The sequence below is a fragment of the Siniperca chuatsi genome, linkage group LG22, assembly GCF_020085105.1.
Source record: "Siniperca chuatsi isolate FFG_IHB_CAS linkage group LG22, ASM2008510v1, whole genome shotgun sequence".
Taxonomy (NCBI): Eukaryota; Metazoa; Chordata; class Actinopteri; order Centrarchiformes; family Sinipercidae; genus Siniperca; species Siniperca chuatsi.
The window spans coordinates 23494835-23517213 of record NC_058063.1 but is presented as its reverse complement, the minus strand read 5'-3'; the positions used below and the strand labels follow the sequence as shown (position 1 = coordinate 23517213).

Genomic DNA, 22379 nt, shown 5'->3' with positions numbered 1-22379 from the left:
ATAAATCAAATAAAGGATTCAGTATTTACAGGCCATCATTTTATTCCTGGCAGTCTGGAGATGATTTGAGTGAGCATTTAGACCAATGCTGGATACATGCAACAAAACATTTTTAAGAAAACTTAGTTAAAGTGTTTGAATAAATAACTAAGACAAATCCAAATATTTCATACCTTTTCGTGACTTTCTTTGGTCTCTGGTCAAACATTTTTTAGGGGGTGGGACATGTGTCTTGATGTATTTTTTCTTTAATGTAAACTTTATTTAACCAGGTAAACCCCACTTTTAGTTTGGAAATGTTTCTTTCAAGGGAGACCAAGATACAACAAGATGAAGGGCCCCACTTTAATCATGCAAGTGCAACGACAAGCACAGAGTGGTCAGTCATTGGTGCACAGACTGTGTGGGCGTCTCCATCTTCTGTTTTGGGTCATGTTCTGAGCTTTGCAAGTCCACCATCGACCCCAACCACCACCTATGATTTCTGTGGTAAAACAACGTAACACAAAACGCTGCCATGGAACAAAATCCAGGCAGCTACTACATCCATCCATCCATCCATCCATTTTCTACCGCTTGGTCCCGTTAGGGGTCGCGGGTGACTGGAGCCTATCCCAGTGACTTTGGGCCTTAGGCAGGGTACACCCTGGACAGTGGCCAACTCGTCGCAGGGCTGGCAGCTACTACATTTCCTTCAAATGTGTTTAGATAAATTCTAGTTTTAGGACACAGAGTCGACCTTCTAACTCTGTCCGACTTCCAGCTGTGTCCTCAACCCTAACAGTTTTATCAGGGTTTGTCAGGCAGAATCAGTGAATTTCAGACTGATAGAAGAAGTTTTCTAACCTTGGTTTGTTGTGCAGTACAGCAGGTATGTCAGAACTAAAGAGAAATGACTCTTTGAGCTGTGAGAAGCAGCAGAGATCATCTCTCAACATTTAGACATCAACACACATTCAGCAGACTGGACTCACCCAGCAGCATCTGGACTGATGTTTCTTCCATTCTGCTGCTGAAATGAGATCAACAGCAGTTTGACAGTCAGTAAAAGCCTCCTCCTTCCTCTTTGTATAACGCTACATGTCTGTGTGTTTTCTCCACAGCAGTTACAAGGAAACTGTTCGATATGAGAGGAGAAGTGAAGTGATGAACCCACAGACAAAACCACATGATCACGTGGGAACAAATACTGAGAGTAAAGATGCTCATCATGTAGTTATATTTGATCAGGTGAGATTTAAAAGCTGCCGAGGTTCTTCTAAATCATCTGAACCAAACAAACATGAACACCAACACAACCCACACCAGAACCTGAAAAGCTATCAGCTTTCACTTGGACCAAAAACATGCTGACAGCTTTGTACAATGCATTTGTATCATGAATCAAGTTCAGTTGAGTCAGTCTCTATCTGAGTGATCAGGCTTTAAAGTGAGACTGTTGCTGCTGCTGAAGTCTGAGATCCTGAGTTCAACATCATCTACAAGTCAAACCAGAACATGTGGAGCTCCACAGGGAAGTGTTCTGGGTCCTCTGGTGTTTGTCTATGAAGACTCAAACATTTTAGCTTCAATTAAGAACGAGAACACGTTGAACATATTGGATCAGCTCAGAAGTGATGCTCTGTGGTGACAGCTGTGACGACATCATCATAGTCATCCAATCCGGCCTCAGCCTGGGTGGGCGGGGTCATCACCATGGAGACGGGCAGGTCATTTCCTGCTGTGAGAGCAGGTTAGAAAGAAAATATAGATCATATATCAACTTCTGTTAGAGACAACTGTCAATCATCAACACCAGAGTGATAGAAGAGTCTGACTGATTGATTGATTGATTGATGATGAGTGTTTGAAAGGTCAGTGAATGATTCAGAGTGTTACCTGTGGGCCTGTGTCGATATAAAGACACCATGAGGACAGTGGAGATGCAGTAGGGACAGAACACCACTAAGTGGCAGACCCATCTGAACACAAGCTGGAGTGGGGCTGAGGCAGTGGGCGGGGCTGCAGAGGCAGAGGGCAGGGCTGTGGTTGTAGGTGTACCTGTAGAAAGAATCCCACTTGGTCAGGTGAATCTCTGGATGAAACAAGTCCTGAAATCAAAGGTAACCTCCTCACCTGTGACAGACAGCCAGCTGGGTGGAGACTCTCCATGACGGCTGATGTGACACTTGTAGAGGCCTTCATCAGACTTGGAAACATGGTGGATGGTCATGTGACCTGAAGGCTCAGTGCTGATGGAGGTGCCATCTTTATAGAAAGCAGCTGTGAGGTTGGAGGGAGGGGTCTTTGGTTTACAGTGCAGAGTGACATTATGTCCCTCCATCACAGGGAGGACAGGACTCTGCAGGATCACTGATCCACCTCAACACAGAGACAAACTAAAGCATTTCATCCATTTACACACAGCTTCATCAATACTAACTCCACAGTCTGAGCTTACCAGTGACAGTGATGTTGATGGTGTTACTGGTTGCTCCCTCTGTGGACTCACACCAGTAAACTCCACTGTCCCATGAGCGTGTCAGACTGATCTTACAAGAAGAACCAGCTGATCTTCCCCAGCGATCTCCACACTGAGACATCCGTCCTTCAGTTGTGTTCCTCCTCAGCGTCCATCCAGCAGAGCTGTCGTCCTCCTCACAGCTCAGAGAGACAAATTCTCCTTCAAACAGCTGAGAGCTGCTGGGACTCACAGTCAGAGATGCTGCAAGAAGTAGTGATATGTAAACATTTTCACTAAATTACTCCTTAAAGGTATCTTGACACCTTTTACAACCACTCTCCAATCCACATAAAGACTCTCTATGGCCAGCCCCATATTCTGAATATATGTTTACAATCTATCTATAATATTGTCATTCTGATTTTCCATATTGTAATTTCACTATTGTTACTTCAGTCTATTTTGAACACTTGGCATCTATTTCCTTCTTTTTTGGGAGGGGTCATCTTAAAGGTCCAGTGTGTAACATTTAGGAGGCGCTATTGGCAGAAATGGAGTATAATATTTAAAAGTATGTTTTCATTTATGTATAATCGACTGAAAATAAGAATCGTTATGTTTTCGATACTTTAGAATAAGCCGTTTTATCTACAAAGCGAGTGGGTCCCCTTCCACGGAGGCCGCATTGTTGCACCGCCATGTTTCTATGGTAGCCCAGAACGGACAAACCGAACAGTGGCTCTAGATAGGGCCTTTCGCCTATTTCGCGAGTTTCCTGGCAACTATAGTTTCACCTACACGCTTGAAAGGGGAGGGTGAGGCGAGCGGTATTGAAACTGCAATTTCACCGCTAGATGCCACTAAATCCTACACACTGGACCTTTAAGGATTGAGGGTATGTTGTACAGATTGTAAAGCCCTTTGTGGTAAATTTGTTATTTTGGGCTATATTAATAAAATTGACTTGACTTGGGCCCACTACACTTCCAGACTTGTCTATGTCTGTAAAGTCTGCAAGACAGCTCATAGAAAAACATTCTCAAAGTTTATAAAACCAAAGTCCTGCTGCTGTAAGAAGCTGCTGAATACCTCAGAATATGAAGGTGACAGAACACCAAAACCAGTAGGAACCTTTTTCCTTTTCTGGTGTTTAAACTGTTGTAGTGTAATTATTTATCTATAACACCTTACATCCTGCTTTATTTTAGTGCACCCTAAGGTAACACCCGGAACAACAACACGTAACCTTTCAAGCCCATTTTGAACAGAAATGTAACCAAAACTTTTCTTCATACACAAAGCATTTACTTTTTGCATATAAACTTTCCTTTTATACATTTATAAAACATGACCTGAATGGCGGGCAGTGGACTACCCTGCCATTTAGACAATGCTGGAGATTATTCTGCTCCGTTATGGCAATGTCTGTCTAAGTGATACAGTGAAGTGAAACAGTAAACTGCAGTCAAAAGTGATTCTTCTCACTCTCAATACTTAAAGGAATAGGCTGCTGATATTTTATATTTTAATTATAGTTAGCACATCTCATTTACACACCCAAACCAACAACATGTTAGTTCGTCTCTTAATACTGTCTGACTTCCTGTCTGTGGCTCTCAGCTCCAAGCCCACTGGTTCCTACTGAAGACATAAATCTTTAAGAACACCTCATAAATATATAGTTATATAGTAATTTCCTAAAACAGCTGCTAACTGTAGTTTTTATCAAACAGGAGGAAATAGTGCATTTGTTGGGGACTATTTCCAGCGGCGGATGAATCCACATGTGGTGTTCTAGTGAGTGTTTGGGGCAGCAGGACGGTGTGTGTGGGACTGAGTCAGAATAAACTACAGTGTGTGTGTTCATGGTGATGAAGGAACATGTCACCCAGTGCAACAGTGTGGCTCACTGATGTGTTTTAATAGTTTCTGGACAACAATGGAGCTCTGTGGCTCAGAGGAAGAAGTTTCCCAGAAGGCATCGGTCATGTTTCTGATTGTGACAGATGAAGTTTACTCACCTTGGTTTGTTGTGCAGCAGAGCGGTGAGGTCACAACTAAAGAGAAATGAGAATCAGGTTGGTTTGAGGTTTTACTGCAACAAGACTGATAATGATGCAGAATGAGGACAGAAAGGTAGTGAAGGTTCTCTCTTTCATATTCTACAACAAAATGAATGGTTGTGATGGATCTGCAACAGACATTTCATCTTTACTAACACTTTACATTCTGTAATAACACTATGATATCCTCAGGGTTATTTTCTCCTCCGTAGATACAGTAGACATTTTACAACTGTTTTCACAGGCTGAGGAGGATTAATCAGGACCAGAAAACTTAACTTGATGAGTCAAATCCTCTCATATCAAACAGTGGCCTCAAAGTTGTGAAAGAACAAACTTGGAGATTTATAAATGCTGCCAAAATATTATCAGATCGTCTCAAAGTAACATTCTCATTAACTCCTGTGATGTTAATTGGGAACATCCTTGGAACCAAATACTGTAAACTGGGTCCACACACTGACAGAAAAGTGATGTAAAACCCACAAAATGTAATTAAATGACAGTATTCTCGTCATTATTCATAAATTGTAGCCCAGACAGAAACCCACCCAGACTGTACTTACAGAGCAGCAACAGCAGAGATGTTTCCACCATCCTGTTACTTGGTGAAGTGAGATACACTTTGATCAGTTCATGTTCACATCAAGTAAAAGCCTCCTCCTTCCTCTGTGACTATGGCTGTCACTGTTGTGGTTTCCTCTCCACAGACTATCATGAGAAATATTTTTGTTTAGTTGTTTAGTTGCAGTGAAGCTGATAAATTACATTTTAAAACGAGGCTCTGAACCAAAACATGAAGTAAAGAGAGACAGAAACAAAATCTGGAAGTCGAGATCAAAACCAAATCAGCAACTGACACCAGAATCTAAATGAGAACATCAATACCTGCATGATGCCTTCACTGACAGTCGGAAAACTCTGAAGGATGTGTTTGGGGTTTTGTGCATTGACTGATTGGTTATTACCTTAAAACATTGATTTTATAAATCAAGTAACACATTGGTATAAACAGCTGTATCTTCCTGTAGGTGACAGCTGTTCAGTTGGGAGGAAGTGAAAAAGAGGTGCTTTTGTACCTGCGTCTCTGACAGCTTCTCACTTGTTTTAACCACTGAAATGTGGTCAGAAAGAGACTAAGTACAACATAGCTGCATGCTATCAGTCAGCAGGGCAGTGTGGTGTTTTCATTGGCTTCATAAAAGTGCCTAGAGACACATTAACGACACACAAACATGAGAAACATAAAGCAGATTTAAATGAAGATGAATTTCTAAAATTGAAGTTTTATCATTTCCAGTCTTTGACTGGATGTAAATGTTGTGTTCAGTGTTTAAATGAGTGTTAAGTTAAGTTTAAATTAAGTGTTCAGAGTGATTAAACTTTATCTCTGTGTAGCTGAGCATGATCCTGCTAGAGGGTGACACAGGAGTGGATTTTCATACATACATTTTTCATACTAAAACTGTATATTTAAATATCAAAATGGACCTATGATTCCCTGTCTTGCTCGCTCCCGTTGACTTTTTTTCCTGTCCCGTCCCAGTCCCGTGATGAATAGTGAAATAGACTCCCATCCGGCGAGAATCCCACAGGAATCCCGTGACCCACAGGATTCCTGAAAAAATGTCTGCCTCTACATCCTGCTGTTGCCCTAACTATGAGAAGTCATATATAATAGAACATTTTCACACATTTACAAAATGGCCATATATTGATTTAAAGGTCCAGTGTGTAACATTTAGGAGCCGCTATTGGCAGAAATGGAATATAATATTTATAAATATGTTTTCATTAGTGTATAATCGCCTGAAAATAAGAATCGTTGTGTTTTCATTACTTTAGAATAAGCCCTTTATATTTACAAAGGGAGCAGGTCCCCTTCCACAGAGGTCGCCATGTTGCACCACCATGTTTCTACAGTAGCCCAGAACAGACAAACCAAACACTGGCTCTAGATAGGGCCTTTCGCGTTTTTTGTGAGTTTCGTGGCCACCGTAGTTTCTCCTACAAGTTTGGAAGGGGAGGGTGAGGCGAGCGGTATTCAAATGGTTGCAAACTGCAATTTCACCGCTAGATGCCACTGAATCCTCCACACCGGACCTTTAAGCAATGTCCTTTTATTTTGAATATGGTGAATAAATAGATAATAATGCTGCCATTTGTATACACTCAGGATCTGATGTGAGCGCTTTTCCATTTAGTGGCGTTATATCCCATTCACCTGAACGCATCACGCTCAGGTACACGCCCAGGTAACTCCTTCCTTTCTGGAAATTTCCACACATTTCCATTAGTCCATTAAAGCTGGTTGCCAACCGCCGTTAAAAAAGAAGAAGAAGAAGATTTCCACACATTAATGAACATGATCGCGATTGTGCTGTTCGTCGGCTTCGCGTTGTCTCTGTCGGAGATTCCCTCTCACGGTGAGTTGTTTATTATAGCGGCCACTTAGTTAAATATTCGGCATTATGTACGAATTATGTTCTACAAATCTGTTTCAGCAAAGATGTTAACGTAAATAAAGCTAAGTAAGCTAGTATTAGCAGGAATGCTTAGCTAACCAAACATCAAGTAATTTAACGCTAATTAATGAAAGGAAGACTTGCTTCACACCGACCGGTGGCTGAGGAGACAGATGTTGTACTTGTTGTTGTGTTTTTAACCGTTTTAACTTTTCTGCTCTGTTTTATTTCCTCTTTATCCTTCAGACCAACGGAACATCACGGCTGAACCTGGACACACTGTCACGCTGCCATGTCAGGGTCCCGGGAACGACACCATCGGTGCTGTAATGTGGACCAGATCTGACCTCCGCAAACCTGTCTACTATGTCCGAGACGGGCACCTTATTGAGCCGCGCGACCAGGACCCATCTTATGTGAACCGGACGGGGCTGGTGGACAGGCAGATGAAGGACGGTAACCTGTCTTTAAAGCTGATGAATGTGAGCAGCAGAGACGAGGGAACATACGAGTGTCAAGTTACAATTGTTGAAGGAAATCGCAGCAAAGCTGTCATCATCCTGCATGTTACAGACCCAGGTGAGAGTGGCTCCTTCGGGTTATCACACAATACATATATTTTAGTAAAAGTTCCTTATCAACACATCTGAGTAGCATGTTAACGAACACAGTGGTGCCAGACTGTTACCTTGCTGAACTGCAGTGGAGGGGCAGTGACACAGAGAGGGAAGATATCCCCTTGATTTGTCTCTTTCGCTCAGCATCATGTTGGTGTCAGCTGAACTTCAGAATACATGTTTGCACTTGTCAAACAGCTGCTTATTCAGCCAATCAGGTGTGGGTGCAGCAGGGAAAGATCGGGCATCAAGGTTCTTGTTTTCAGTCATTACCTGACTGACACATCTGCTTTCTGCTCTTCACAGATAAACCTGCCGTGGAGTGGAAAGTGGCCTCGTGTATTTGTGGAGTATTGATTATTCTCCCAGTTCTTCTGTTCAGCATATACAGAATATACAGAATATACAGCAGAGGACGTATGAACCCCAAGTCAGGCCACGATGGTAAGTCCCACTAGCTGCAGTTGAGGCCTCAGCCAGTCGATTAATCATCAGAACTGGTTTCAGATTATTAAAGTGTAAATGATTCAATCCACCGGCGTTTGTAACTTAACATTCACTCTATTATACTATGAATGAAATCAAATAATATCAAGTCTGGAGGTTAAATTGAAAATAGACTTCTAGATCAAGGCAACACCTTGTTTAGTAGCCTGAAAGCTTCATTTAAACGTAAGAAGACTGAAGAATCAAATCATTTCTCAGTAAGGCTTTGGGAGACAGTGATCAGATGTTAATAAAACCAAATCTGAGGGTCTGCAGTTTTCATTAGTAGGCCAATCTGTGGAGCTGCCAGGAGATGACGTATTAATTGGAAGCAGATACCTCGTATTATTAGAAATGTTGATACACTGTAAGATACAGTTGATTACCTCAAGACTTGGCTTGGTGGGGCACACATCGACAGCAGTGGTTGATAATTGGATTATTATGATTCACATATTTAGGTAAAAAGAAATTGTCAGTAATACGGCAGGTGAAGGAGACAGTCTCAATGTGGTGTGTTTATTTATGTATTTATTTACTCTGTTTTAGATCGAGAAACTGAAAAACTCACCACACAGGATCCAGATGGAAGGATGTGCAGGCCTGTGCTAACAAAGTTACAGATGAAGGCTTCCAAGTTATTTAGAGCACTTTTTTAAAATAGTTTTTTATGTTTTTAAATTGATCAAATAGATCAAATGAAGGATTTCTGTGAGAGAATATATTATGTATTTGCTAATTCAGGGAATTCACTTGACACTTTGCCCACATCAGTATGTTAACCAGCAGTGTTCAAATGTCGGTGTTCTTTTTAATTCTGCCTTTAAAAATGAACAACCTCTGTTACTTTTTTTTTATTTTATTTTTTTTAACCTTGACTCTGTTACAGATTTCCAATCAGTTCTCTTGTTTTGGAGATCTGACGTGTTTTTATCTCTTCATCTTGATCTTTGTAACGTTTTATGTTGGAGTCTGTTTCAGAATCAGAAATACTTTATTGATCCCCGAGCGGAAACTCTTTCATTACAGCTACTCACTGTCACGTCAGGAATAGAAGTACTAAGTAAATCAAAATATAATGCACTATAATACAGCTCGGATATATTAAGTACAAAGTGGATATAAGTTAAGCTAAAGATAAGTTAAAATAAGTGTAAGTACAAAAGTGGATTTACAGGTTGATAATTATGTTTCATGTGCACTTGTATCAGTTTGCTCACTGACACAAAGTTAAGAGACCAGATCTCTCTTCAGAGGCCAACAGTGAAATACATAATCGATTTTAATATTTACTTTGTAAAATGGGCTGTAAATTGGTCAGATTTTCTGACCAATCAATTCTCTTTATAGGGTTGAAGTCAACCTTAAATCCAACCTTTATGATACATTATACTGAATGATCCGAATAATTTAATTCACCATGCAGTAGGCCAGCCTGCATGGTCAGTGTGTTTCTGTCCCTTTGGTCAGTGTTTTGATGCTGATTTCCAGTTTACATGTTACATTTCCTTTATACGGTCTCCAGTGTGTCATTTCATGTGTTTATATTTCTACAGATTTTTCACTCTGCTCTGCAGCACTTTACACAACTTTCTTGTCAAATAAAAGATTCTCTGTAAATACAGTGACTCCTGAGATATATACACAAAAAAAGCTTGTGTTGGTCGACTTCCTGTTAACAGTTAACCTCGTCTGCTTTGAACGTGAGAGGCCATTTTGATTGTTTGCTCTGCATGTCAGTGCCATTTTGTGGATTCAGAGCTGTTTGTCCTCGTGCCTCGATGCTGGTTGTCTTCCAAGTTCCACTGAACAAAGAGTTCAGGGAGCTGTATTGAGAAATTCCATCTTATGACAGAACAAACTACTTTGCAAAACAAACGCATTTGGAAAAGTCACTTGTCTGACTGACCAAATGCCGGGAGATACCTCAGAATTAGCTTTTGATCTGATACTAAATAATACAAGTAGTATCACAGATACTGATACCTGTTTTATTAATAAAAGTATTACTATGTAGAGGAGAGCCATGTGTCACAAATTATGATGTAAGTGCATAATTAATACAGCAGCAAAAGTGCAGTGCAAGCAAGTAACGTACAGAAAGTGATCAAATGTCAAATACATACATGAGGTGGACGACAAATTGGAAAGTCTGTTAATGCATTCTTTGGACAAAAAGATCTGAATGTACCAGACTCGCTTGGATTAATAGCTGTGCTTGGCATCACTGCTGTCTGAAGTATCTCTAAAGCTGGAGACACAATATATATTGACGCTTGAAGTTGTGGTAGTTTGAACTGTCACAATTAACAGCCTAATCTGTTATTGTTATTGTTGAATTGGATGGACAATGTCGACCAAGACCGGTGATGAAATATTTTACTAACACAGAGTATAAAAGGAAACCAAATTTGTGAAGGAGACAGGAGAGTAAGATGACAGAAAAGGGCGTGGATGCAAAAACTGAGCAGCTAAAGCAAATATGATCATTTAGAGATAATTCAACAACTTTCTGATTCCTGGCTTTATCGGAGAATGTATTCAGTTGCATTATGAACTCCTCCCAGAGGAGAAAAGGGAGGTTGATCACAAGCAGTGCTACTTGACAAAAATCTCTCAGCTCCATGAATTTAAAAAAGAAAATGGCTTTTTACTCCAGAATAGTTTTACCTTTCCTCCCACATCCTAACAGAGTCCAGTCCCTCACTGCTAACTGGACCTAATGATGCAAACCTGTTCTCACTATCACTGACTGAGCAGCTGGTCTACAACATCACAGGCAGAACAACAAACACATCATGCACACTGTGGCTGAACACATCATCATAGGCCTTTTGCACCATTGGTTCACGCCTAATTTTGAACCGTTCTGAGCATTTCGACCAAAAATAAATTGGTATGGAACCCTAAATGTTGGTTCCCAGCTGAACTACAGCCCAAATGAAATGGCGTGGTGCAGTGAACAAAGCAAACATTGATGGTGAACAGTTGTTGTTGAAGCTCCTCTGCTGCCTCCTGCTGGCAGCTTCCTGTCACTGCTGTCTGTTCGTCCCTCAGGACAAACAGGAGAGCACCTCAGATAACATAAGACGGTGTAGTCACAATTGAGAATGACTTCCGGATGGGAGCCGAAATGTCTTGATTCTGAAAACAGTGTCCAGACGACTACGACTGAAACCTTTTCTATGACACCTCAGATAACATTCATATTAACATCACAAGTACATTTACTCCACTACTGTACTTACTTACAATAGTGAGGTACTTTATTTGAGTCTTTTCTTTTCATGACACTTTCTACTTCTACTCCACTTCATCTCAGAGGGAAATATTGTACTATTTATCTGACAGCTTTAGTTACTTTACAAATTAAGATTTTTACACAAAAAACATATGAAGTGTTCATAAAATCTGATGTTTTGTTATAAATTAAACTCCCCAGCAGTTTATACAAGTACAGCTGAAACGATTAGTCAATTAGTCGATTGATAGAAAATCACTGGTTAATAATTTTTCTTATAAAATCATTTCCTGGTTGCAGCTTCTCAGATGTGCAGATTTGCTGCAACATCCTGCTTTACATTAATGCACGAGGAATAATAATCTGATGATAGAATATATAACAGCACAGCAGCCACAGGGACGCTGCACTGCTTTAATGCTTTAAGGACTTTTTCCTGATTTACTTTTAATGAACATTTTCACTGCAGGACTTTTACTTGTAACAGTATTTTTACAGTGTGTATTAGTACTTTTACTTCAGTAAAGGATCTGAGGACTTCCTGCTCAGCTGTGACTGAAAAATAACAACAGGTTCGACTAATAATAGATTTCAGTGTCATTAAAATAACAGAAACTTCATATATAATTTTTAATGCTGAATACAAGTTCAGCAATTTCAAAGTTATGACGTTAAACTTTTTCACTTACTGACATGATGAGATAATAAAGTAACTTATTATCATGTTTTTATCTCATAGTTTTGGCATAAAAAGTATCTCAGTATGTTACAAATGTTAACTCACCACAGGAACTTTTATTTTGACAATTCTTCACTTTTTTTCAGCCATAAAGGGCAAACAGCAGAGAATAGCTCAGTAAATGGAGTATTAACTGCAGCTTGCAGCAGATACAAGCCAATCTACTGCAGGACCCACATCAGCTTATGTACATTACAGTTAGGGAGGAAATATCAGCGCTGACATGAGCTGAGGTGTAAAGGTCAAAGGTCATGTGAGCTACCAGACACATTCGAAAGCTCAATAAGAAAGAAAAGCTGCTCCTTCAGTCACTAAACGTCAGTGGTTTACTGTCAGAGTGCAGCAACATCCAGAGAGAGGAAAACAATGAAGGGAAGAGCAGAAGATGGTGGAACAGCAGCACTCTGTTGTCTTCATTATTTCTCTTTATTGCTCTGTCTGCTTCATGACCAGCATGTGGCGCTCAAACACACTCTGACTCTTCAACACCACCTGTGGAAGGTCTGTTAGATTCTGAAGGATTGAGAATGAAAGTCTGGAGGTTTGTTTTGAGCCCAAACAGCAGAGGTGGGAGTAAGTCACACATGTGCAAGTTCCAAGTCACTGTGTTTTTATACTCAAGCAAGTCAAGTTGAGTCACCATGAAAGAAGCGCTTAAAACGAGAGAAATGGGTACAATGGCAAGCCATGTCATGAGAAGACTACACATGTTAGTAAGTCTCTACAACTAGGGAATGGGTATGGTGTGGTTAGGATTTTATTAATACCAATACCTATCAATACTCTTTTGGGTGCAAAATACGTGTTATTAAAAGTTAGTTTAAAATTATTAGTACTACGTTTATATTAGTTTTGGAAATAATATTTAACAAAATATTTTTTTTGATATTGTGGATACGTCCAAATACATGTAGGCCTAGTATCCATATCAACACAGTCAGGGAAAGTAAAAGTGTGCGTCCTGCTCATAGTTCAGTTGTAAAATCCCAGCGCACCATGAGGCGTCTCTCCTGCCGGAGCAGAGAACCTCGCTACAGACAACAGACTGCTGCCCTGCCCTCCGTTTCTATCACCCTTCTCCGCTTCCATCACAGTTTGTTTTGTGGTTTGCAGTCATTTTAAGACTCGGTATTGATAGCAATGCAAAAACAGTCATCATTACAGATGAGCCCTCCTCTGGCACGGCATTGCAGTTCATATGAGAAAAATATGCGCTCTGAATGGGTTGATGAGGCAGGGATGCAAAGTAAGGGCTTTGCTACAGTTGCCAGCCGCGGATAACTATTACTATGATTACTATTTTCTGCTGTGGATTGTGTAGACTGCATCTGTTCATTTAGAACATTGAAATTTTAATCCTCAAGGAAAAGTACAATTTTATTTACCTGATCTGGCAGGATTGCATTTGTCACACAGTTGATTAGAGAGAGGGAGAGTGGTTGATTTACAATGACTTTGAACTAATGAGGGACAGCGAGCAGAATTATGACTCTCGTGAAAATCTGTTAACTCATAAGCTGTCTTGTCTGAATCAGAAACAGTCTGGGCTCAAAAGAAAATCAGCACAGGTATGGGAGAATCCTTTTCAACATGCTTTCAGCTCGATCCTGTCTTACATTGTTTCTTCTCTTGACACTGTCCTTTAAGCCTGGGTTGCGCGCACCACACTAAAAGTCAACCAATCATGTTTCAAAACGATAAGTGTTCATGCTCAATATCTAGAAAAATGCAAATAAGCTATTCAGCTTAATAAAAATGGTCAAGTCCTTTTGAGTCATCTGTCTCAAGTCTAAGTCAAGTCTCAAGTCATGAATACCAAATCAAAGTCAAGTTGAGTCTAATCAGTGTTGGTCAAGCAAATCCCAAGTCCTTAAATTTGCGACTTGAGTCCCCCACCTCTGCCAAACAGACATAGAGGTCAAAGATTGGATTTCTGTTTTCCACAAGTGATAAAATTAATTAGAAACATGATATTAAATAATGAATGTGAGAGTGAGAAGATGATAAAGACATTTTCCACCTTTGTAAATTAGCTTCCACCACTTCTGTGTTGTTGCACAGACTACATTCTGATTTTAAGTTAAAGGTTTGTGACTGCAGGATCAAAACAGGATGTTTCAGCTTCATTATGTTTGTTTTAAACCAAAACTTTCTCTCTTTGATTTCTGTTGAGCTCAGAAGTGATGCTCTGTGGTTACAGCAGTGATGACATCATCATAGTCATCAGCCAATCCCTTCTCAGCCTGGGTGGGCGGGGTCATCACTATGGAGACGGGCAGGTCATTTCCTGCAGTGAGAGCAGGTTAGAAAGAAAATATAGATCATATATCAACTTCTGTTAGAGACAACTGTCAATCATCAACACCAGAGTAATAGAAGAGACTGACTGATTGATTGATTGATTGATTGACTGATTGATGATGAGTGTCTGTAAGGTCAGTGAATGACTCAGAGTGTTACCTGTGGGCCTGTGTCGATATAAAGACACCATGAGGACAGTGGAGATGCAGTACGGACAGAACACCACCAGGTGGCAGACCAGTCTGAACACAAGCTGGAGGGGGGCTGAGGCAGGGGGCGGGGCTGTAGAGACAGGGGGCGGGGGTACATATATGGGCGGGGTTGATGTGGGGGGCGGGGCTGCAGAGGTGGGGGGCGTGGTTGGTGATGGGGGTCGGACTGTGGTTGTAGGCTTACCTGTAGAGAGAATCCCACCTGGTCAGGAGAATGTTCATTAGAAAAACTAGAAAATTGCATTTCCTGCAGAAAATGCATGGGAATGCTGAAAGCTGAAATTTGCAAAACACTACTAAGAATTCAGAAGTCTGAAATTAAATGCCTGAAAAATCTTAAAGTTCAATGTAATATAATATTAATGTAATCTTAAAGTTCAATGTAATATAATATTAATGTATAATAAGCATTTTTGATGTAATATAAGCATTTTTGCCTTAACAACCTGGAAACTGAATTGCATTAACTAAAAAGGCTAAGAGTGGAAATATGTTGCTAAAAAAGCTGGAAGCTAAATTCTAATACTGTCAACACTGAAGTTGAAATTAGTTACCTGAAAAGGCTGAAAGTTTAAATGCATTGCACTGCACTGCTGAAAAACCTGGAAGTTGAAATGTAAAACTGGCATAGATGGAAGCTGACCTTAAAAAAAGCTTAAAGATGAAATACATTGCTAAAGCTGAACACGTAGCAGTAATATTGCATTCACTTCTCTTAAGTTCTTGATAAAAGCTTAACATTTTTAAAAAGCAGAAAAGATAGAAAAAGGTGGAATAGAGGCATACATTTCCTTAAAGAGCGGAACATTTTGACATTTGAATGGCTTCTGTAGCTGAAAGTATGCAGAAATAGTAGTCCATTGATAAGTGTACAGAAGAAGCCATAACTGCACAGAAGAAGCCATAACTGCAAAGCATTGCTGAAAATACAGAAATCTGAAATTAATTCTCTGAAAAATCTTCAAGCTCAAATGCATTGCAATGCTTAATAACCTGGATCACCTAAAGAAGCTAAGAGCTGAAATACATTGCTAAAAAAGCTGGAAGCTAAACTGTAATACTGTCAAAACTGGAAGTCGAATAGAGAAAGTCTGAATCCAAGTCACTAAGCTTGAAAAACTAGACATAATGTGACTTTTCGAAGAGGGGGTAACCATAAAATTTGGTTAATGCCCACCCTTCAAAGGTATCATTCCATAGTAGTAGTAATAGTGACGTAGGAAAACCCCCCTCAAGCCAGATGGAGTTAGGTCCCCTACCTCAATGTTGAATTACTTCTTAATCAATACAAACAACTGTAGAGTTCAATATGATATACTGTAGGTTTACTGTAACTTCAAGCAGAGTACATGTCTAAACCAAGTTGGGTCCTGGGAGCAACTGAATGGGCCCCAATGTGCACCTTCCTTATATTATCCATTTACAGAAAGTAAACTTACTATTATAGCAAAAGGGGGAAGCCATCTTGCCATTGTGTGCATCCATGTGTAAATATTGTAGTAGTAGTAGTAGTAAAAATTGTCATAGTAGTAGTAATAGTAGAGGCTAGTAGTAGTAAAGACTGTAGTAGTAAAGATTCTAGTAGTAGTAACAGTAGTAATAAAGGTAGTAGTAGTAGTATTGTATAAGCTGTAGTAGTAGTAGTATAGGCTGTAGTAGTAGTACTAGTAAAAGTAGTAATATTGTATAGATTGTAGTCGTAGAAGTATAGGCTGGAGTAGTAGTTGACAGTAGTAGTAGTTGTAGTATAGGCAGCAGTAGTAGTAGTAAAGACTATTATTATTATTATTAGTCATAGTATTAGTAGGGCCTAGTAGTAGTAAAGTAGTAGTAGTAGTTGTAAAGGCTGTAGTAATAGAAGTAGTAGTTGTAGTAAAGACTGTAGTAATAGTAGTATTAGTAGTATAGGCAGTAGTAGTAGTAGTACTAGTCGTAGAAGTAATAGTACTATATACGCTGTAGTAGTAGTAAAGACTGTAGTAGTAGTAAAGACTGCAATAGTAGTAGTGGTAAATATTGTTGTAGTAGTAGTAGTAGTAGTAAAGATTGTCATAGTAGTAGTAATAGTAGAGGCTAGTAGTAGTAAAGACTGTAGTAGTAGTAGTAGTAGTTGTTGTATTGTATAAGCTGTAGTAGTAGTTGTAGTATCATAGGCTGTAGTAGTAGTTGTAGTACTAGTAGAAATAGTAATATTGTATAGATTGTAGTCGTAGTAGTAGTACATAGTAGTAGTTGTTGTAGTATAGACAGTAGTAGTAGTAAAGACTGTAGTATTATTATTATTATTATTAGTAGTAGTAGTAGTAGTACTAGTAGAGCCTAGTAGTAGCAGTAAAGGCTGTAGTAATAGAAGTAGTAGTAGTAGTAAAGACTGTAGTAATAGTAGTATTAGTAGTATAGGCAGTAGTAGTAGTAAGGCTGTAGTAGTAGTACAGGCTGTAGTAGTAGTAGCAGAAGTAGTATTAGAAGAAGAAGAAGAAGAAAAAGTAGTACCAACATTATCCTTTTGATAACAGCATTTGAGCTTCCCACCTTGAGCGTTATATCAGACGAAAATGGCCACTGTGTGAATATGGTGAATTAAGCCAATCACACTTTATCCATTTCTGCCCAGCGACTGCTGAGTTACTGGTTGCTATGGTGATTGAGGCCTGAAAGTCAGAGAAACCCTTTCAAAGGACCACTTGAACAAGTCACCCTGTAGAGTTGTATCGTGGAAATGACCACATCGACAGCATCCTAAGGCATCCTAGGATAAAATTAAAAAATGTGACCATTACAGCCAGGGCCGCTGCCAGCAATTTTGGGCCCCATGAAAAGATATCACATTGGGGCCACCACCCTATCACTACAGACCACACCAACCGCAACTGCTGTAACCACACCTCCAGAACCAAATCGACCCATTCAAATAACCCTACCTTTGCAGGCTTGCAACTGTCTTGTAGTCCAATACTTAATGTACGATATTTACTGACAGTGAGCTGTGAAAATATAACATTATGCAGACATGCATGCAACATTCTGCATACAGTGGCTGTCATATTATGTGCATGCCAATTAGGCATAATGTATATTTTCATCACTTTAATTTAAACAATTCAACATTATAATCATGCAATTTTCAGCAGTTGTATTAACAAGATAATGCAGTTACTTTAACAGGGCAAACAGGAGCAGATCAAAATGAGGCTTCATACTAAAATATGACCATTTATACAGAGGGAAGGCCCCAGTCACTATACAAACTGTCCAACATCCAATACTGACTATAGGCTGTTTTTGTTTCATATAATGATCATCATGTGGGGAATTTAATTCTTATCATTGAAAAGGATTTAATCTTTTTTTCATAATAATAAATAAAGAAATTCCCATGGACCCCCGCAGTTATGCCAACTGACATGTCATTCAACATAATGCTGCTCACCTCCTTCTTCAGTTGGGAGCGGGCTGGTCCATGGGTAGGGGGACTGGGAGACGGGGCTGCTGAGCCTGAAACTGCATCTTGGGCACCAGGCAGGGGTAGCAGGGACAACTGATTTGGTATGAAGAGTTTGCTAAAAGTTTGCCTGTATTGATTAAATGTCGGCTAAAAGAGGAGCAGAATGTAAACACTCAGAATTTTCTGTGAAGATATTAAGTAACTAATGTTAGGGGAGCAAAAGTAACTTTAGCCTATTTCACTATGGACCAGGGGTGAAAGTAGGCCGGTACGGTCCGTTACTCCGTACCACTAAGAGATTAAGTGCAGTACCAGGAAGAGGGGACAACAGCTGTCTGCCAAAACCCACATAAAACAACCTGTCACGATCACATTTCCAACAAGAAAACACATCTGCTAACATTAGGTCAACATAAAAAACAGTTAATTTTCTTATAAATTGCTGCTAAATTGTTCCAGTGTGTTTGTGCCCAGCACAGACCTGTGGGTTTTTAATCTGTGAGGGAGGGAACCCTGCTGCCTTTCCAAAACTGTTTAGTTACTGCTGGCTAACGTCAACTTCTGCTGCAGCTGATAACGAGTCCTGTGGGTTTTTGGCAGGCAGTCATTTTCAACCCGCCAGGCCAGAGAAGAGTAAACAGTTTACAGTACATAAACGGCAGTGTTGCCAACTTGGCGACTTTTCAGAGTCCCTTAGCGACTTTATTACTAAAAAGTGAGTAGCGAGAAATTTTGCGACTTATTCAGACCATCAGGTAAAAGGCGAGAAATATATTCAAATACATTATATTGTAATTCATTCCCATACATGCTGCAGCTCTTCTGCCAACAGTGTCTGTTTCCCTCTCTTCTTGCACTGTGCACAGGCAGTGTGGGGTAGCTTCTCTCCGGATCTCTGGATTTGGATGTTATAGTTTGTATATATGTAAATAGTTCGTTTGTGCTTCTCTCTCACTCTTTCTCTCTGGATTAAGATGTTACTACAGGTTGTAAATATGTAAATAGTTTGTTTGATCTTGTAAATATTTAAATTGTTCTAATCAAACTGAATAAAATGGATATTTCAGGGAGGATGTATAATTGGATAATGAACTTTTAACAGGCACAAAAATCAGAGTTGAGGTTGAAGCAGATGTATCTAATATTTACAAATTTAGTTGGATGCATCAAATCGTATATGCAGACAATGGGGCACTCTTTACTTTCTTAAGTGACACAAGGCTGGTAGGAAGAATTTAATAATTTAAGAAATATGGTAAAATGACATGATGTTATACACCCATTTACAGTCAGTGGCGGTATGCACCTTTAAAGTAGAAGAAGAAGAAGACAAAGAAGAGGAGGCTACTTTCATTGGAAAAGAGTTGGCAACACTGGTAAACTGGTAAGCTAGCTACCTCTATCATCATCACCTCAACCAGCAGTGGAAGAAGTATACAGGAAAAGTGCAATGAGATAACTTCTGTTATGAATTGTATCTTTAAAGAGCAGTTGGCTGTGGTTATTGTGTGTACATGTTGTGATAATAGCTGGTTGTGACAGTGCTCGGATCTCACCCTTCACTGTCCCCCCTTTTAATGTAAGATAGATAGTACCTTAAGTATCAACATTTTTAGGTGGACAGCCACCTTTGAGACTGTTTTTCACATTTGGTTATTGTTCCCTGATCCCTGGGTGGTGCCCCATAATTATTCATCTATATTAATATTTTTGAAAATATTAATAGTTTTATTAATAATCATAAATATCTTTGATATTTCTGCTAATAACCAAACCTGCCCTACCTGAATCCAAGGTCAGTGGGTAGTTTAATCTACAGCAATGCATCATGGTCTATCCAGAAAATTTTCCTACACTTTGGTCTAAAAAATGTATGAAGAGTGAAATTTGTGGTAGTGGGGGCAAGTTTAAGAGGAGATTTTCAGAAAATTAGCGATGAGATCACCCACACTAGCTCAGAACATTCCGCCCAATACATAACCTTCACTCTGAAAAGGACTGAAAAAAGCATAAAACATAAATTTCAATATTGAAAAAACTAAAAGATATCAAAAAGTGGAATACAAGTTTAATAGTTGAAAGTCTTGTGACCTGTTTAAAGTTTAAATGACATCTGTGGCTAAATTGACTTACATTGTAAAAAAAATGTTGAAAAAAGCTCACTATTTAATATTTTAAGTAGAAAAGGGTAGAAAAAATAAAAATAAAAGCACAAGTCCTTAAAGAGCTGAACATTTTGATAGCTGAATGGTTTCTGTAGCGGAAAGTATGCAGAAAGAGTAGCGATAGAAAAAATGTACGGAAGAATAATAACGATTTGAATAACAAATAAGTCCTGAAATCAAAGGGAACCTCCTCACCTGTGACAGAGATCCAGCTGGGTGGAGACTCTCCATGACGGCTGATGTGACACTTGTAGAGGCCTTCATCAGACTTGGAAACATGGTGGATGGTCATGTGACCTGTAGGCTCAGTGCTGATGAGGGAGCCATCTTTATAGAAAGCAGCTGGGCGGTCGGAGGGAGGGGTCTTTGGTTTACAGTGGAGAGTGACATCATGTCCCTCCATCACAGGGAGGACAGGACTCTGCAGGATCACTGATCCATCTCAACACAGAGACAAACTAAAGCATTTCATCCATTTACACACAGCTTCATCAATACTAACTCCACAGTCTGAGCTTACCAGTGACAGTGATGCTGATGGTGTTACTGGTTGCTCCCTCTCTGGACTCACACCAGTAAACTCCACTGTCCAATGGGAGGACGTAGCTGATGTTACAGGAAGAACCAGCTGATCTTCCCCAGCCAGCTCCACACTGAGTCCTGGTTTCTCTGGTTGAGTTCCTCCTCAGCGTCCATCCAGCAGAGCTGTCGTCCTCCTCACAGCTCAGAGAGAAAAACTCCCCTCTAAACAGCTGAGAGCTGCTGGGACTCACAGTCAGACGAGCTGAGGGATGAGAGTTTGAAAACACTAAATGACCTCTGGAAGAAGAAGATTTCAGAATGTGTTTGTGTCCTACATAGAGTGATTAATGTAACATCTAATGTATAATTATGTACATATGAGGACAAAAAACTGACAAAAACAGGTGATTTGCTTGCAGACCAAAGACTGATTGGTTGATAACTGGATCACTGAGACTGGATGAAAGTGATGCTTCATGTCCAAACATGTAATTCAACACAAAATGCAGCACGTTACAGTCTGTCCCCAGAGATCTGCCTGACAGGGAAAGAAATCCTCATATAAATGTTGTGAATGTAACACAAACTCTGATGTAACATTTTGACTTTGATAAAGTTGTAAAGAGCAGAGAAACTCTGAGCGCCTGCAGTCACTGGATGAGGGCAGAAAGACTCAAGCTCTCAGATGAAAAAGCTTCTCTGAGTTTGTGTCTTTGTGTCATCATCAGCCTGAACTCTTAAATCCTCCCTGTTTGACTTCCAGCTGTGTCCTCAACACCGACTTCTCTATCAGGGTTTCTGAGACACAATCAGTGAGTTTCAGACGCTGACAGAAGAAGTTTACTCACCTTGGTTTGTTGTGCAGCTCAGCAGTGAGGTCAGAACTGAACAGAAACGACAGTGATGAGAATAATACAAGAAAAACTCCAGACTTTTCTTTTAATGGGAACTTGAAGGCAACACAGAACAAACACACTGCACATAAGAGCAGATACACAGAGAAGCCAGCTCCTCTGAGTTAGTGCATCTGTAAATCCTGTGACCTGGATGACTGAAACTCTTCTTAGATAACTTTTACAGAGTTTGACACTGCAGCACGCGCCAATAACCTCTTTAACACACTGGTTTTCTTCAGGTGTTGTCACTTCCTGCTCTTAAAGGTTGTATCAGAGTAAAGTGATTGAACATTTGAACATTTTCTGAACATATGAATCTTCTCTTCCTGTTTGCTCATCACATTTCTCAGTAATGTTAGTTACATCTTACGCTCTCTAGACTTTCCTTTATTGATTGTTTTTCTCACACTGATCAATAAACTCTTCTTTGTAAGATGTTTTTATAAAATCTGAAGTTTCCCAGCTGATATGATCCTTTATCTCACCTCCATTCTTCTCCAACACATGCTAAGAGTGTAATTACTGAAATTTGGACAGAACAGATTGTACTTACAGACTGACCATTGAAGAGATGTTTGTTCCATGGTACCACTTGGTGATATGAGATCAAACACTTTGTATGATTCACTCAGAGCAGTTCAAACCACTATTTCCTCTGTGTACTTTATGGTCTGGTTTCCACTGCTGCCGTTCACAGGAAACTTACTGAGACCCACATTAAGACCTTTTCGTTTTTGCATATCTTTGTGTTTTGCCTTATAAAGTTGTCTTTTTTTAACAGTAT

The 22379-nt window shown here is 39.8% G+C and overlaps 3 protein-coding genes across 12 annotated transcripts in view; 1 reads left to right on the top strand and 2 right to left on the bottom strand.

Moving 5' to 3' along the window:
• Positions 1-22239, bottom strand: part of LOC122870221 (Fc receptor-like protein 5) — a 337942-nt gene extending 315703 nt beyond the window's left edge. The window contains exons 1-7 of one of the 9 annotated variants that reach the window (XM_044184234.1): positions 22149-22239; positions 21548-21583; positions 21096-21233; positions 20698-20961; positions 20373-20618; positions 14515-14769; positions 11932-14341 (exon numbers count right to left, since the gene is read on the bottom strand). In XM_044184234.1, the coding sequence (XP_044040169.1) occupies positions 14229-14341; positions 14515-14769; positions 20373-20618; positions 20698-20961; positions 21096-21177 (960 nt within the window). In that variant the 5' untranslated portion in view covers positions 21178-21233; positions 21548-21583; positions 22149-22239 and the 3' untranslated portion in view covers positions 11932-14228. Of the gene's footprint in view, positions 1-11931; positions 14342-14514; positions 14770-20372; positions 20619-20697; positions 20962-21095; positions 21466-21547 lie in introns of those variants that run through there. The other 8 variants (XM_044184237.1, XM_044184235.1, XM_044184240.1 and 5 more) reach the window with 8 other exon arrangements.
• LOC122870247 (Fc receptor-like protein 5) lies at positions 18-7888 on the bottom strand. Of its 2 annotated transcripts, XM_044184312.1 has the most exons (7): positions 7660-7888; positions 5073-5217; positions 4465-4500; positions 2441-2704; positions 2116-2361; positions 1879-2040; positions 18-1720 (listed from the first exon to the last, which is right to left on the bottom strand). In XM_044184312.1, the coding sequence occupies exons 2-7, from the start codon at positions 5101-5103 to the stop codon at positions 1608-1610; spliced, it is 852 nt and encodes a 283-aa protein (XP_044040247.1). In that variant the 5' UTR covers positions 5104-5217; positions 7660-7888; the 3' UTR covers positions 18-1607. The 2 variants fall into 2 exon arrangements, with proteins under 2 accessions (XP_044040247.1, XP_044040248.1); XM_044184313.1 differs by lacking the exon at positions 7660-7888 and having other exon boundaries at positions 2116-2262.
• On the top strand, positions 6773-9694 carry LOC122870291 (CD226 antigen-like). The gene is made up of 4 exons (XM_044184431.1): positions 6773-6932; positions 7218-7550; positions 7895-8032; positions 8624-9694. Exons 1-4 carry the CDS (start codon positions 6866-6868, stop codon positions 8731-8733), a joined length of 648 nt encoding a protein of 215 aa, XP_044040366.1. The 5' UTR covers positions 6773-6865; the 3' UTR covers positions 8734-9694.
• Positions 22240-22379: the final 140 nt, after the last annotated feature.

Coding starts and splice junctions, on each gene's coding strand:
- LOC122870291 (XM_044184431.1), top strand. CDS start 6,866: ATGAACATGATCGCGATTGTGCTGTTCGTCGGCTTCGCGTTGTCTCTG. Junction 6,933..7,217: donor GTCGGAGATTCCCTCTCACG/GTGAGTTGTTTA, acceptor TTTATCCTTCAG/ACCAACGGAACATCACGGCT. Junction 8,033..8,623: donor CCCCAAGTCAGGCCACGATG/GTAAGTCCCACT, acceptor ACTCTGTTTTAG/ATCGAGAAACTGAAAAACTC.
- LOC122870247 (XM_044184312.1), bottom strand. CDS start 5,103: ATGGTGGAAACATCTCTGCTGTTGCTGCTCT. Junction 2,362..2,440: donor CATCAACATCACTGTCACTG/GTAAGCTCAGAC, acceptor CTCTGTGTTGAG/GTGGATCAGTGATCCTGCAG. Junction 2,041..2,115: donor CAGCTGGCTGTCTGTCACAG/GTGAGGAGGTTA, acceptor TTCTTTCTACAG/GTACACCTACAACCACAGCC.